This window comes from Dysidea avara, chromosome 1 (genome assembly GCF_963678975.1).
Source record: "Dysidea avara chromosome 1, odDysAvar1.4, whole genome shotgun sequence".
Lineage (NCBI taxonomy): Eukaryota > Metazoa > Porifera > Demospongiae > Dictyoceratida > Dysideidae > Dysidea > Dysidea avara.
The window spans coordinates 19228092-19246184 of record NC_089272.1 but is presented as its reverse complement, the minus strand read 5'-3'; the positions used below and the strand labels follow the sequence as shown (position 1 = coordinate 19246184).

The following is an 18093-nucleotide window of genomic DNA, read 5'->3' as shown; positions in this document are numbered from 1 at the left end:
GCCCTGACTATCAATTATTGGAAAGTGTTGTTGATGTTTTGCTTCATTTTCAGCTTTATTCCACCTGGTATACAGCATGCAGTACAAACGAAGAACAGTGCAACAATTGTCTCTGCAATCAATCCAGTCACTACAGAAATTACGATTAAACATGCTCCCTGATCAAGACATACGGTAGTGTGTCATGCGGCCAAGAAAGACGGCGACCACACCTTGAGTATATTAACAGGAAGAAAGAAAACAGCTTTTTCATGCGTGCATAGCTCCATGGCCCCATCTCCAAAGTACACCATTTTTGCATTATAGCTGTCCCCCAGGTAGGGTACACCACACAGCAAATTTGATTGAATTCGCAACAGCCATTTGCAAGATATGGGCGTTCAAAGTTTCGTTTTAATTTCTTCATTTTTTTCTTATGCCGTATGGGGGCTTTGATTTCTTTTCACACATTTTGCAAAAATTGCTATAAAATGTAAATGTGTAACTCAATTGCCTCAAGCTTTGGCACAAATGAAGAGCGTGTAATGGTGGATTTACGTACCAAGTTTGTTGTGAATCTGAGGAATATTCAAGGAGTTATGAGCATTTATTCACGTAAATAAAGATCACACTTCTGTCACGGCTACAGGGTAAACCAAGTATAGAAATGGCTTGAAAATTGGTGTGTAGATAGGCTGATCATTGTAGCAGTGCCTTTTGATAGTTTGAATAGCAATAGAGTTACAGCAACAAAGTTATAAAGCAAAAACCAAGCAAGTGTAAAATTGCAGGATCGAGATACTCTAATAGAGTAGTCAACGCGGGGTAAAAAAGGTGTGCAAAAAAATGTCGAAAAAAAAAACTTACCAGAGTTCGAACCAGTAGATTCTGTTTCAGTAGCTCTGTAGGTGTAGGGATTAGGTTAAACTTATTTTATAGAACATCTTAGCGTAGAGTAGACTGTGGTGATGGGAGTGCCAACTAGGGCCAGTTCTTCTTCCTTTAAAAAAATAAATAAATAAAAAAGAGTTCGAACCAGGGACCTCCATACCTAACACCTGCATCCTTAACCACTGAACCACTGCTACCTTGGCTGATTACCTCACTTAATTTCTGCTTTATAAATGAAATTTCTAGTTGAAATCTGCTTATAATCAAACGTATGTAATTTCATATATCTACTGTACCAATAGAAGTACTAGGTTATTCTAGAACATTCTATGTATGTTCTATTAGAAGTCCTCAAAAAAATGTGCACTCTGTTAGAGTATTACAATAATATTATATTAAATCATGCAATGAAATACATTTGTAAGTCTGTCTTCAATAATCATCATTGTATCTACCTAGAAAAGAAGAAATGTGAGTAGAAAAAGCCTCAAAGTCAGCCATAGGCTGGTTTTGGGGCCTTATAAAGTACAAAAAGAAGTGAAATCCACAACAAAAAAAACAGCCAAGCTGTCAGTAAAAAAATGGTGCAGCCTTAAAAAGCCTGGGTGAAAAAAGTTGTGAAAGCAAAGGTGGCGGCCAAGAAATGGCTGCAATGATGTTAATGCTAAAAAGTTTAATAATGGCTGTGTGTATTGTTAAATTTATTAGCAATAACATCATTGCAGCCATTTCTTAGCCGCCACCTTTGATTTTACAACGTTTTTCACCCAGGCTTTTTAAGGCCACACCATTTTTCACAGCTTGGCTGTTTTTGTGTGGATAATCAATTACTGGGAAGTAAACTATTCTGCATTCATTATCAGGTACAGTATATTCTACTTATAGGCTTTCGCCGGCATAATTTTGAGGATAATAGGTTAGCGAAAACATCAAGCATTATGCCAGCATAATAGGTAGGGATCTGCAATACATATCGAAATGGCAATATATTGATACAGCAAATAAGTATCACGATACGATACTGTACTTAGAAAATATCGATATATCGACGTTTTTTAGCAGAATAGTCAGTGATTGCTCTATTACTGTAACAGTGATCTAGATACTCAAATTGAAAGCCTCTCTATTTTACCTGTGCTATAAAAATGCAACGTTACGAGAAGTCATACATATGTGCATATATAAGTGCTGCTGTTATGGCTAAAATATTCTTACCCGGATCTTCTAAAAACAGTAGCTGTTACACTTTAAGTATAAAGAACTGCACCACTAAGCAGTAAACAAATCTGCTGTATATAGTAGTCATCTTGACAACTCATCAAAGTGCAGAGAAATGCGGAGTAATCCGGACAAGCCTTTGTGGGAGCATGTGTTAAAATGTTTGTGGTAGCTAATTGTCTGGGTGGTGCAATAGAAGCAGGTATCCAGGTAGAGATGTGCTTTTAACAGAAGCTTTTAACAGGAACTCTGTTTTCTATACTTAAAATCATATCAGAACACACTAGCTATTTATCACATCAGTATAATACTGTAGTTTATCAACATTCACTGGATAACTTGAAGAAGACATTTGTATACACAGTGAATGTAGAATCAGTGTTGGCTCTATAAGGTTTGGATATTGTTACTAATATGCCAGTCATAACTAGCTATGATCACTTCATTATAGTATCGTGATACAGTATCGTATCGAACAGTTTATTGATGGTGATATGTGATACACAAAATGCACTGTATCGCAGAACACTAATAATAGGAGGGTTATGATTTTTAATTAAAATGCACAACTTGCACACTGAAATACAGCAAAACATGAACACACTACACTTTATTACTGCATTTCATATCAAGAAAATCTGCAATGTTATTATTTTTTTGTTTATTCTTGGATAATTATTCATGCTTAGCAGAAATTTTATGTGAGTCCAGTAGTCCAGTCCAGTAATCCAGTCCAGTAGTCCAGTCCAGTGAATGGATACACCCATTAAAGGTCCACCAAAACTTGTTGGAAGGGTTTAGGTTTCCTCTGAAGCCATTTTCAGGCTTGGTTCCTGAAGAGAAATGAGGCTTTTTGGGGGGGAGGGGGGAAGAAAGCCCTACCTATATGATCCCTAATATACAGTACTACCATACTGTATGATATTTTACCTATGTTAATATACTTTACAGTTGCAAGTCCGTATAATGTGAATCTGACTGCTCCTAACACTCAGATAGTTGGTCAGTCACTAACACTAGAGTGTAGTGTGACTACTGTGAGAGGTATCACCAGTAGAGTGGATATTGTGTGGAGGAGCAATGGTTCAGAAGTTAACAGGATTGAGGGAGTGAATGTCACTTCAACAAGACCTTATTTAGCATTGTACAAGCTATATCATACCATCCAACTACTGAGCACAGCTGATGATGGTAGAGTGTACCAGTGTGAGGTAGTGATCAACACTAGTCCACCAGTTATGGCTACTGGTAGTGTCACACTGGATGTTACAGGTGTGTTGCTGATTTGTATTTTACCTAATATTAATCTAAAATGTCACATTATTTAGTTCCAGTTCCTGGTGTGTCAGTAGTACCTTTTAGATCAATAAAAGGAGCTATGGTAGGTAGTCCTGAAGAAATTCATTGTACTGTGACTACTGTCAGTGGAGTGGAGCCACATTTAGTATTTATCAGTTGGATAGGACCTGGAGGAGATACTATTACAAATAATAGTAGAGTGACCATCAATCCAATCATTTCAATCAGCAATGATTTCATCAGCTCTCTTGAGTTTGCCTACCTGATGGAGGGAGATGAGGGTATATACACTTGTGAAGTGATGATTTTGAAGACTGAGGCATCAGACTATATAGAAATACAGTATCTTACTGGTAAGTCACATGTAATTCATACTGCACATTGATTATATGTACTATACTATACAATCATAAAAGTTAGTGTTAATCTATCAGTTTAGAAATTTGCTTGTTATCCACAGTACACTTAGGGGGATAATAGTATTCCAAAAATGTGTTACAAAGCCCTGAGTGTTTTCTCACTCCAACAGTTAGACATCTGTTATTGTCCAGCCATTAGTTGGAAACACCACTGTTCTTTCCATAAAATCCTTAGAAACCAAATAACTTCCATTTGTACGTAGCTGCATACACCCCCTGTGTACCTAAAATTTAATCATACGTACATTTCTATACTTATATTTCTACATACATATGTAAAACATGGATTGCTAATGCTGAGTATTACTGTAGATTTGCTTAGCTGCAATCTCAGCTACTATGTATTTTCCAATAATAATATAAAGTAAATGTGTAGCAGTGTGGTATAACATCATGACCTTGTTCATAGTAAATGATGGATTTCATCAAAGTGAAGTTTTGAGTGGGCATCATCCCTGCAAGCCTCCCTTAGTTTCCTCACCTCATCAGTTAGACATTTATTTATTGTTCAGTGTTAGTTGACACCTGACTGCTGCAGCATATTGGCATAATTCCTAGGAAGAAAAAGTGCCATGACAAATACCAACACACTGAATCAGATGCTGAAAAGCATCAAGTGACTTCTAGCAGCACTGAAGTAAAGTAGATAACCATCCTCCAGACAGAAATAAATAAAAGATTTATAGTGTGACTGGATCTAGGAAAACTAGTCTTGTCACCCATGACAGTAGGTTAGATTTTTGACCACGAATGGAAAACTATGTACATGAATACACTATCAAATTTCACTGCTATGCTCAGCCAGGTTTGAGTTTTCTAAGCCCAGTGGTGAGCCATACAAGCAGTCAAGGGCCTTCACAGAGCTCTGACCATCCTAGGGATGGCTGTATATGTGGGTATACAGCTCTGCAGTGTTGAATAAGGACCTGTACTATAAATTTCCTTTCAATATATAGCCACTCATGATACCTGAGTGACCCTAATTCATCCCTACACATTTTCTTTAATTCTGTAAATAACCTCTTGCCCTCCCCACCACACCTATTTGAGCTCACTAGATATAGTCAACCTTGAGCTATAAACTATCTAAAATGGTGGGAAACTTAGCTATTGGCCACTTGTACAGTGGATGCTCCGGAAGGTAAGAACGTGTAAAAATTTGGTAATGTAGTTTCAATACTTAAAACTGGTATTTCTTGTTATTTTAAATAGGTGATAAGACCAGTTTTCCTAGAGACAGTCACGTACGTATATTGTAGATAAACCAGCAGGATCCAAAATTAAAGATAAATGGTAACACTTGATCCCAGGGGCGTAGCTAGCCAGACGGTGGTGGGGGGGCAGGCATCCCCCACAAACACTCGACATCGTTCATAATTGCACAAAAGGCTAATGACCCAATGATGGGCTAGCCAACATACGGTGTTGTATTATTACAGCTTATGTAACCGGCTACATAACTACTTCATTACTGATTGCTCCAGTTATCACTTATCAATGGAAATATTTTCGCCGAGCCTCATCACACGTGCCACAACTGTACTCCAACAAATTCGTCCAGTACAAATACAATGTTTCACAGTTACTTACGTCAGCCACAGTCTGTGTTGCAGTCCTAGCGCACTGGCATAGTATGACGAGCTCACTCACTTCAGCCGGCGAAATTCACTAAAATGCCATGTATTGGCACGAAATCCCAACTCTATACCTTTCCTGTTAGCAGTATTTGTAAGCTTTGTGACGGATCATCTGACTGACTGACAAAGTGAAAAATAATTAAACTGGCCGGCATGCCACTACACTACGAAGACCCAGTGTGATGAACTCGGGAAAATAAAGTTGGTCCATTTAACACTTTATCACCTCGTAGGTTTGTAACATCATTGCAAATCACTTGTCACGTCTGAGTTGCAACTCTTGCGAAGTCACTTTGAGCACTTTAGATTCAAAAAATGCACTATCACGTGAGTAGTGTAGGGTAAAATAGAATATAGAATTGTGTCTAATATTTTCGTTCGGTGAAGGAATATTGTAGTGCCTACACGGGGGATCGCCTGGGGATTCAGGCATACCTTATTTTTAGCGCATCGTTTTATTAATTGCTTGTAACGTGCAAGAAATCATCGTATTAATATCAGCATTCACAAACGAGTTGAATGTTGTGTGCACTCGTGTAGTAGCACACAAACAGTAATTAGGGATACATGTCAGTTACTGGAAAGCTTGTGATGGAAGTTTTAAAAAACATCACTTATAGTGACGGGGGGGCAAATGCCTCCCCTTGCCCCCCCCTTGGCTACGCCACTGCTTGATCCAGCTGTTGCTTAGCTGTAGAAATAATTATATCCACATGAGACCCCATGTAAAAGTGGAGTCAAATGCAAAACCAAGGATCTTGAGTGATGACACCTCAGCAATTGGAGAATTATTCAAAAATAAGGTCAATAGTGTCCTGCAGTAGTTGGGCTCATGTACTACTTTGTTTTGGATGAGGTGATACAGTTAAAGAAAATACATTATTCCTTCCATTAATCCTAAATCACTTCCTTTTTGTAGCTGCAAAAATCTAAAAATTTAAATCATACACATTCTACATAAACTTGCCATGTTAATGCTGAATACTGTAAACTTTGCTTGGCCATAATCTCAACTACAATATTATGTACCATAATTCGCTTCATTTTCGTGCAAAAATTTTCCATGATACACATTTTCGTGTAAAATATTTTCATATGATTTACATGAATCACTGCTTTATTAGAGTAGTTCAATTTTATGTAAAACGTTTCATGTAAGAAATTTTTGTACAAGTTTTGTATACGAAAATTATTTTACAATGAAAAAAGGCTAATTGTGGTATTTAATGCAAGGTGAATGTGCAGCAGTGTGGTATGACATCACGACCTTGTTCGTAGATGGAGTGGAGTTTTGTGTGGGTACTACCCCTGTAAGGTTAATTAAAACCTGTAAATCCTAGGAATACAAAACTTATAGTTGTTCATTAATTTATAGTATTTTTTATGTTCAAGCAAAAGTGAACAAGTTTTTGTTCATATACATACTTTTACATGTGTACAAAAACCAAAACTGATATTGGTGTTTTAGGATTTCAATACTGTAATTATACATACATAGCCATTTGTCTTGAATTCTAATCAACAATTTTAGCCATGATTCTTTATTTCACATTTAGTGCCAGAAGTTTATGGGTTTAGTCTTGTTTCACGCCATTCTCAGATAGTTGGTCAGTCACTAACACTGGAATGTAGTGTGACTACTGTGAGAGGTATCACCAGTAATGTGACATTTACTTGGAGTAGCGATGGAATTATACTCCAGGAAAAAGAGAAAAATAGTAGTGATTCTACAACTCAAAACTTCAATACTTACTTTGACACGCACACAATTTCTCCATTAAGTGTTGCAGCTGATGATAAGGCATACCATTGTATGACAGTGATAAGTGCAAGCCCACCAGTTACGACTTCTGGAAGCATTACACTGGATGTTACTGGTAAATATTTGAACAAACTTTATGTGATATATGCTACCAGATATTTTTATTTTCAGTCCCTACCCCTATGGTTGTCATAACACCTATACAAGGAGCTATGGTAGGTAGTCCTCAAGATATCCAGTGTACAGTGAGTACAGTTAGTGGAGTGGAATTGAGTTCAGTAATGATAAGTTGGATGGGACCTGGAGGAGATACTATTACAAATGATAGTAGAGCGACGATCAGCCCAACCAGTGGTAGTGGTAACAATTACACTAGTAGTCTCCAGTTTATGTACCTGATGGAGGGAGATGAGGGTATATACAAGTGTAACGTGATGATATTAGAAACTGTAGTGTCAAATGCAGTAGAGTTGGCCCGCTTTTATGGTAAGTAAGCATCAAGGCTTATTATTTTCGCTATCAATATACTGTAAGTGAAGCACTCACCCATCATTACTCTGGTATCAAGTACACTAATCATATGAAGGTACGTTTTTGGTGAGTTTGAGGCAATGTAGAATTGGAGCAAACAAAGCAAGCATCCTAGTGAAGCCAGGCCAACATAAGCTCACCTCTAACTCACCAAAAATTTACCTTCATACAGACAGTGAAGGACATCATTATGCTTAACAAGCAAACTTGAGGTTAGCGTTATGGTTAGGGTTGAATTCAGCCTAAGTTTCTTCTTCACGTGGTCTTCTTACTATAAACAGGTTACTTATTGAATCACATTTTTAAGATAGAAAAGTAAAAGAGCTGGGTAGCTAGCAGCAGTAGCACAGTTGGTACCACACTGGCCTTTCATACCGGTGGTCCAGTTTCAATCCACAGTTTTGGTTTTTTTGTTTTGCCAACTTTTTTGTCTAAGCATATTAATTATTATTATGCAGAACCAGACGAATAGTCCCTTCTTAATACTAAATGCTAACATGTTCTCTTTTTAGTTCCCATTCCATCTGTTAATGTCACTGCTCCCAACACTCAGATAGTTGGTCAGTCACTAACGCTGGAGTGTAGTGTGACTACTGTGAGAGGTATCATTAGTAGAGTGGATATTGTGTGGAGTAGTAATGGTTTAGTGGTTAAAAGAATAAATGGAACCTTTGCAAGTACAAGTCAAACAGTATATTCAGCTGCTTACACCATTCCACAACTGAGCACAACTGATGATGGTAGAGTGTACCAGTGTAAGGTAGTAATCAACACTAGTCCACCAGTTATGGTTACTGGTAGTGTCACACTGGATGTTACAGTTCCTACTCCTACAGTCAGTACAACACCATCTGGTCCTATACAAGGAGCTATGGTAGGTAGTCCTCAAGATATCCAGTGTACAGTGAGTACAGTTAGTGGAGTGGAGTTGAGTTCAGTAATGATAAGTTGGATGGGACCTGGAGGAGACACCATTACAAATGATAGTAGAGTGACCATCAGTCCAACCAGTGTTAGTGGTAACAATTACACTAGTAGTCTCCAGTTTATGTACCTGATGGAGGGAGATGAGGGTAACTATGAGTGTGATGTGATGATACTGGAGACTAATGTTTCTAGCTTCACTGAAATCAAAATAAACATTTGTGAGTTACATAATTATTAATTTGCAATTACAGTAATGTAGTTTATTTATGTACCAAGTCTTATCATCTGCAAATATGGAATGTTGTACAATAGGTAATTTGCCAGAAGGAAAAGTTGACTAATTTGATGAATCGGTATAAATAAATTTGTCAACCATCAACTTCTAATCTGGCTGAGTAATTTTAATGTACTATATGGTGCAGTACTAGTGTTGAGCAATGTACCTTCTGATTTTGTAACATTTAATTTGTTAAGTAAGAATTTGTTGGAATTTTCTTTCATCTAGTTGTACAGTATACTGACAGCATCATGTACCTCCCACTTGCATATATTTACAGTGTATCACAAATGCTACACACACACACACACACACACACACACACACACACACACACACACACACACACACACACACACACACACACACACACACACACACACACACACACACACACACACACACACACACACACACACACACACACACACACACACACACACACACACACAATATGCCTCACTGTGTGATAATACCATCAGACACCTAACCACCACACCATGTCTAAAACTTCATCAATTTTATTTTCTGTTAAAATGAGACTACCAAGAAGGGTTATGTAGATGATAGTGCTTCAGGGATGGCATAAACTTTACTAACCATAAACCCTTAGCACACACCCATGTTGCTGTATGTACAGAATAACACATCATCAACACATAAAAGGCCAGTAATCTCAGAGTATACTCATGCTGGTATCTTGCAACAGAAATTTTTTTTCCAAGGAATTACAAGCAAAATTCTTGTGTCATACAGTACCTTCCTTACCTTCCCAAACCTTGTTATCCACTATATTCCAAAGCACAACTTGAATTAGTTTATTATAATTCTTATTGCAATGAAATCTATCATTGTATATGTTATAGTTAGAATGTACTAACAAAGTTTCTTAACTTATGATGCATTATAAGCACTTTCTAAGTGTTTTAGTAAACAAAGCAGATAAAGGAAGAGTGAAAGTGTGCTATGGAAACCTCTTACCTACAAAAGAAAGTGGCAAACTGTGGTTACTACTGTATTATTGTGATTTACCTTTCGAGTTTATAACATCCCTTGACATTTTGTTTATTTAGATTGTCCAGAAAGTACATAAGCTAACAGTAAGGTTATTTCATTTTTATTTTTCCAATTTTTATTTGATGAACACAATTGAACATAATTATATAGCTAGTAAACAACTAGAAGATAAACCACTGGTTACTAGCTAGTTAGTAACCCCACCTTAGGTTTCTCTTCTACGTACAGTAGATAGTGACCTCAGACATCACAGGAAATATGCATAGCATTTTCTAAATAGAAGTAATTTTTGTTGAGTTCAAGGCAAGGTATGGTGGGCGTGCACAACAGGCGTCAACAATAATGTGGTCTTATGTAGTCATCACTTTAAAGTAAACATCTCCTGGTCTGCAATAGATGCTTATTAGAACAATGAATGTGCAGCTGCTTATGCTTTCCTGACCTATACATTTTACTGATAGTCTGCATGGAAAAAGATATTATGTACCTTTATACTTTATTTACACAATAACTAATGGGTGGACAAATGCAATGTACTTCTCAGATAAAATACTGAATAGTGGTGGAATACACAGCAAGCAGGATCTGGCTCTGCAAATCTGGAAATTTGACCTGGACAAATTGTAAAGCTTCACTTATGATAGTCAAATTGTGCCTATAGTTAAAGTGGTGATTAAAGAAAGTTTATTTTGCAAACTGCTTCAAATCATATGATCCATTAACATCATGTAAATGTTTAGGATTTGTGGTGTGTAAAGAAGGATGTGTAATTTTTACAGCTATACATCCTTACAATGTGAGTGTGCATACACTCACTACCCAAACAGTTGGTCAGTCACTAACACTGGAGTGTAGTATGACTACTGTGAGAGGTATCACCAGTAGAGTGGATATTGTGTGGAGGAACAATGGTTCAGAAGTTAACAGGATTGAGGGAGTGAACGTCAGTTCAACAAGACCTTATTTAGCATTGTACAAGGTATACCATACCATTCCACTACTGAGCACGACTGATGATGGTAGAGTGTACCAGTGTGAGGTAGTGATCAATACTAGTCCACCAACTATGGCCACCAGCAACATTACACTGGATGTTATTGGTGTGTTTTAAATTGCTGACCAAGATGTATGTAAATATGTTATGTCTTGTTTTTGTAGTCCCTTTCCCTGAAGTGTCTATATTACCATTTAGTTCAATAGAAGGAGCTATGGTGGGCAGCCCACAAGAAATACACTGTATAGTAAGTACAGTTAGTGGAGTAGACCCTCGTCTAGTATCAATTACTTGGGTGGGACCTGGAGGAGACACTATTACAAATGACAGTAGAGTGAACATCAGTCCAATTACTTTGATTAATGATAACTATATCAGCACTATTGAGTTTACCTACCTATTGGAGGGAGATGAGGGTGTATATACTTGTAACGTGACAATACTGGAAACTAAAGAATCAGACTATACAGAAATAAAGAAACTTTCCGGTGAGTGGTACAGTAGTACTCACCTTTTTAAATTAGTAGGAATATTTGAAAACCAATTTCTTCTTATTGTGCTGTTCACTATTTACATATATATAGCTGAAGTACTTAATTGTACAAAAACTATAAATACTTGCTTGTCAGAAAAACACTAATAGTACTGTCAATATCTATGTATTAGAGTTTCTGACTCCTCTATAAGAGTATCTATAGGTATAGCATAATTGGCTGCTCTATTGAATTAAGTGGCTATATTAGCTGGAAATGAGCAACTTTTGTCTCAAGGAAGTAGCTATGAACATTTATAAAACTACTGCATAATCTAGTGTCACTTGATGTGGTAATTTCCTTAGCTATTGTGTAGTATCCAATAATTGACATTTATACAAAACTTTTATGCTGTTTTTATAGTCATGGAGGCTCTAAGTTGTTTTATGTAGCATTTATTTTAATGATGAACAAAGTGGTTTTTTTTTTTTTGGGAATAAATTATAATGTTGAATCTAAATGACAAAGACTGAAAGTAGGGGTAAAGAGCAATGAACATATTTATTGTAGATACAAAGCAATAAGCCACTTACATTTCTGGGATTATCTGAGTTTAGTAGTAGCTAGTAGTAGCTAACTACCAAAAAACTAGATACATTAGAAGAGACAAATTGTGTGGTGTGCCCAGACATGGTGTAAATAATGTTTCAACTTACCCATAGCAAATCCCTTCCACCTCACACACCTTTTGTGTTACTTTTCATGAACTATTGAATAACATTTAGGCCAATATACATGTATATATAAAGAACCTTGAGGATGAAAGCAAAAAATGGTTCTATAAAAGCCATACAGAATGCAACTGTTCTATATTTGGCAGTTGTAAGAGCACTTTGATAGACCCAAAACTCGACATCAGATAGTTATAGAACTTCCAAGCCTATTTGCAGGCTAATATGTAAACTGCTTTGAGTGATTACTACATACACTGTATCACCCATTCTGGCTAGCTATTTTGCCTCTTTTCACCTATTTTTCTTTCCGGCAATTCTTTTTTTCTTACTTATTTTTTTCTATTTTGCTGACCATCAATAAAAATTAATTGCAGTATCTCAAACTTACAAGCATGTGTGACTGCTCTATTAGAATTTTCATACATAGTGACTGCTCTATTAGAGCTCTAGTCACCATTCCTATGAGCATATGTTGTCCTAATACTATGCGTGACTGTTCTATTAGAGTATCTCAATCTTTTCCATACAAAATGTGCTAAGTTGCCATTCCTTGGTACCCATTTTTCCAATTTTTCACTTATTTTCCAGCATTTTGCTCTTTGCTTTTACCTATGTATTTTTCCAAAAAAATTCCCGGTAAAACTGGTGCATCCCTTATTCTGACCAGAACCAAGCCAGTGTAGGCTGATAGCCTGTATTGCACTGGCTAACCAGTCAACCAACCTGTAAGAGCAGAACCACTGGATTTAATTTATAAACATACTTAACGATTTTGATCACGGTTGCTTCAATAGAGCCTGTTAATCAGGACTCTTGAAAATACGGACACCTGACACTTGGTAATGGTCCCAAAGTATCCTTAGTATGTAAACTGACTTGGAAAATTAGGACACCTGGACACTTTTGGTAGGTCTCAAGGCATCCTTAATACACAGGTTCACTGTAAAGGCTAAACAACACATCAACTATCACTACCACATCCTTGCAGGGATCCAAATTCTTTTCACTGAACACAATAAATATGATGATGACATTATGTACAAAAGTTACAGATCCACTTTAGCATAGTTTATTTGTTTGGATATATATTACACAATCATGTGCTGCAATTTTCATTACAGAATTAATAAATGAATGTAAAATATGTGGTCATTCATGTATGTAAGAGTTAGAGCACTGCCGCAAGTGTTATACATCAAATATAGCATGTAAAAGAGTACACAATAGAGACAAATATATTTCATCTCCAGACTATTCTTTGAGTGGTTTATTTGATGATAGCATCAGCCTAAGCAGTGCTTTAACTGGTATAGAGAATCGTCGACTTGAGGTATACACACAGGACACATGAAACAATTGGAAACTCACAGAGTAGTCTTATCATCAATAGAATAGGCATTGCACCTGTGCTATGCCTGCATTAGAACAGGATGAGCAGGTGGATAAGTCTAGTCCATCCTCTCAACTACTAAAAGTTTTCAATTGTGGCACTAAATATGTATTATTTCCATGATAGTCCTAGGACTCGTCCATTTTTGTGAACAAAATGTACTGTAGCAATCAAAAATGCTCTGTAACTGTTTTTTAATGTATCAAAAATTATGTGAATATGCTAAATGTAATAAATGTCAGATATCTCTGACTTGATGTAATTTTCATTTAAAAATGAGTTTGATAGGCAGACATAACTTTTTGAAAACCTGCAAATTGGTTCACATTAATTTTTTAGTGTCCAAATTTATGTAATTGCTTCATAATTCATGGTTATATAGTTCCTTGAGTTCCAATAGTATAACCTGATTTTGAAATCATATGCCTGGGTGCACTATACAGGATTTTGAAATCATATGCCTGGGTGCACTATACAGGATTTTGAAATCATATGGCTGGGTGCACTATACAGCAGCTGCTAGTATCCAGCTTAACACCCTATAATATCTATTTTTATTCACCTGAGCCACACAAAACCAATAATATTATTAGGAGTGAATACCACCAATGGGTATTTTGTCTGGAACTACTTCATTTCATGTTAAAATGTGTGTGCTACATTTGCACCTGAATTTGTTCAGTGTATACTGTAGTCATTTTAAAGCCTTACAACTCGATTGTTCTTGCTTGAAACACTTTTAATCAACAGTTCAGAGCTTTAATGGCTTCATAATGCTTATATGCACCTGTTAACTACATCCATGCAAAACAGCTAAGCTGTATAAAAGGGTGCAGCCTTCAAAAGCAGGGGTAAAAAACTTGTGTTTTGTTAAAATTTATTATCATTAACATTATTGCATCCTTTACATGGCTGTCACCACAACTTTTTTCGCACAAGTTTTTGAAGGCTGCACCCAACTTGATTGTTTTTGAATGGATTTCACTTCTTTTTATATTTTAAATGTATAAATATAAAAAAACCTTAATCAGCAGTTCAGACCTTTATTGCTTTATAATAACTACATATATCCATACATACTATATGAATGCAACATTACTGCCAGTTTACTGTCATCCTTAATATATCTATTTTGCTGTTAGTTCCAACATCCTATGCTGTCAGTGTCATAGCACATCATGTTCAGATAGTTGGTCAGTCACTAACATTGGAGTGTAGTGTGACTACTGTGAGAGGTATCACCAGTAAAGTAGCTTTTGCATGGAGTACTGGAGAGCTAGTGCTTAAGAATGTAGAGCAACCTAAAAGAAATTTAGACACACCAAACTTTGATATTTACACTGATACTTACATCATTTCACCAGTGAGTGTCAAAGACGATGGTAGAACATATCAGTGTGAGGCAGTGATCAATGAAAATCTGCCACTTACAGCATCTGGCAATGTCACTCTGGATGTTACTGGTACAAATTAATTTATATTTTGCTAGTGTTAAATATTTGTTTGTTTGACAGTTCCTACTCCTACAGTCAGTATAACACCATCTGGTCCTATACAAGGAGCTATGGTAGGTAGTCCTCAAGATATCCAGTGTACAGTGAGTACAGTTAGTGGAGTAGAGTTGAGTTCAGTAATGATCAGTTGGATGGGACCTGGAGGAGACACTATTACAAATGATAGTAGAGTGACCATCAGCCCAACCAGTGGTAATGGTAACAATTACACTAGTAGTCTCCAGTTTATGTACCTGATGGAGGGAGATGATGGACCATACATTTGTAATGTTATGATATTGGAAACTACAGAATTCGATTTAATGGAAATAGCTAGCCTTACTAGTAAGAAACTAAGGATTTCTAAAAACTTTATGTAAATTGCATTGTATATTGTAATTATATATCCCAGTGAGTGAAGCCATGTTTGAAGGAATTGTATGATAGCAATTGCCAACTACCCTCAGTCCAGTATGGTGTTAAATTATTACCTTTAACAACAAAATAGTGTTTATTGCTTACAACAAATGCATTAAAACTAAATGTGCAATGTCAGTATAACATGCTGCCATATACATCAAAGTATCCACAAGTCTTTCAATTGGATATAGCACTAACACACTAGTCATAGAATATCTAGTTATTGACAGTTGTCCTCAGCTTTGCCTTAGACTCATGTCAATAACTAAGATATTCTACTCCTGCTGTGATATAGCTATAATTTAAGCAACCAGTGTGGGAACATTGAGTGAGCATTGGTTTTACTTCATCAGCTTATTTCATATACATTTTCAGTATCTATATAGATTGTAATGTTTAGTGCATGTTGTTAAACGTTTGTTCCAAACCTGTAGTCCAATTACAATTTTATTGCACTGTGGCTTTATACTAGTCCAGCAAATACAGCACTAAGCATAATTTATAAAGAAATACCAAGAGCTTTAATTGCTAAGTGTATAAATGCACTTGGATAACTTATACCATGCAATGCTAGACAACTGGTTAGAAAACTTTTCTTGTCTTATGATAGTTAAAGTCTAATTACTAAATAGCAGTTAATAACCCACTGCCTATTTTACTGTTACTTGTTTTTAAGGACTAAATACAGTACCTTGATAATTCATTGTACAGTTTGATTAAATATTCTTATTACTGTAACCTAGTTCCTGCTCCCATCAACTTGACTCTTTCTGCTCCCGACATTCAGATAGTTGGTCAGTCACTATCACTGGAGTGTAGTATGACTACTGTGAGAGGTATCACCAGTAGAGTGGATATTGTATGGAGTAGTGATGATTTGTTGCTCAAGAGAACTGAAAGTGCTAATCCCAATTTCATAATAGGCAGTGCTATGTATTATGAAGAACTCTACACCATCACACAATTGAAAGATATTGATACTAATAGAACATTTCAATGTGAGATGGTGATCAATAGCAATCCACCTGTAAGAGCTTTTAGTGTCATAACACTTGACGTTGTAGGTAAGTATTATCCCTTGTCATACAGTATGTTGATTTTACTTATTGATTATGCATTTGTTTATCATATATCTTGTATTAGTGTCTGGTGTATTCAAATTTCTATTTGACTGTTGTATTTGTAGTAGGTACTTAATGCCAATGCTCCATTTTTACTATGACATATTACACTACAGTTGATCCGATTCCCACTGTGAACTTAACCGCTCCCAACACTCAGATAGTTGGTCAGTCACTGACACTGGAGTGTAGTGTGACTACTGTGAGAGGTATCACCAGTAGAGTGGATATTGTGTGGAGAAGAAATGGGTTGATTTCTCATGTTAGAGAAGGAGTCAGCATTAGCACAACATTCAAAGACTCACTGTTATACACAGACCTGCACAACATTACACAACTTAACACTAATGATGATGCTACCATATATCAGTGTGAAGTAGTGATCAATACTAGTCCTGAGATAATTGCTACCAGTAGATTGGTAATCTTGGATATTATTGGTATGTGCAATGTGTTAAACAGTGCATACTCATGTATTCACATGCATAAATTGATACCGTATTACAAATTGTTAACAAAATGCATGTTTTAAATTAATTAATTTATTGTCATACACGCAATATCCAAAATTAAAATATGAATTTCCAATACAACGTATAGTTATATAGTCAGTGCGATTGCATACACATGGTTGTATTTGTTTTACAGTTCCTACTCCTACAGTCAGTATAACACCATCTGGTCCTATACAAGGAGCTATGGTAGGTAGTCCTCAAGATATCCAGTGTACAGTGAGTACAGTTAGTGGAGTGGAGTTGAGTTCAGTAATGATAAGTTGGATGGGACCTGGAGGAGACACTACTACAAACAATAGTAGAGTGACCATCAGCCCAACCAGTGGTAATGGTAACAATTACACTAGTAGTCTCCAGTTTATGTACCTGATGGAGGGAGATGAGGGTACATATGAGTGTAATGTGATGATACTGGAAACCATTGCATCAAAATTAGCTGAAATAAGACACACTGCAGGTGATTAACACTTCTTATATTTTAATCTGTCTATGTATCTATCTACAGACATATATATATATATATATACAAATACTGTACATACATTCATAATATGTATTTATCTAACTGTACAGTATGCTTAATATGCAAACAGTTCAATAACTGTTGAGCCTATCCCTTATTTATGCATACAACAATTCCTAACATGACTTTATTGGTATACTAGCACCGGTACATGTCACATTTACTGGACTGTTTTTCCCCAGTTACAGTATTTCGATGTACTGAACTAAGAGTGACAAAAAGTTGAACATTAAACCTTGTATTGAAGTGGATCTATAGTACATAAAAATGTTATAGGAAACAGTGACTGTTGTGCAGGCTGTAGACACAATGCAGTGTCACATGGTATATGTATTTTCAAATTTTATTTCCATAATTTACTGTACTAAAATAATGTAGTGTGTAGACACAATAATTATAGTATCCTACAGCTTATATCTTAGCCTTATAAATTGCAAGTACGCATAAAAATTGGAATTTTCAACTAGAGTAGG

The 18093-nt window shown here is 36.2% G+C and overlaps 1 protein-coding gene across 1 annotated transcript in view; it reads left to right on the top strand.

The window, feature by feature from the left end:
• The first annotated feature begins 3326 nt into the window (after nt 1-3326).
• Nucleotides 3327-18093, top strand: part of LOC136265576 (titin-like) — a 46302-nt gene continuing 31535 nt past the window's right edge. The window contains exons 1-12 of the mRNA XM_066060482.1: nt 3327-3360; nt 3417-3740; nt 7000-7320; nt 7377-7691; nt 8249-8881; nt 10737-11057; nt 11116-11439; nt 14691-15011; nt 15063-15386; nt 16205-16525; nt 16699-17022; nt 17231-17554. Of these exons, the coding sequence (XP_065916554.1) occupies nt 3327-3360; nt 3417-3740; nt 7000-7320; nt 7377-7691; nt 8249-8881; nt 10737-11057; nt 11116-11439; nt 14691-15011; nt 15063-15386; nt 16205-16525; nt 16699-17022; nt 17231-17554 (3886 nt within the window). The remainder of the gene's footprint in view (nt 3361-3416; nt 3741-6999; nt 7321-7376; nt 7692-8248; nt 8882-10736; nt 11058-11115; nt 11440-14690; nt 15012-15062; nt 15387-16204; nt 16526-16698; nt 17023-17230; nt 17555-18093) is intronic.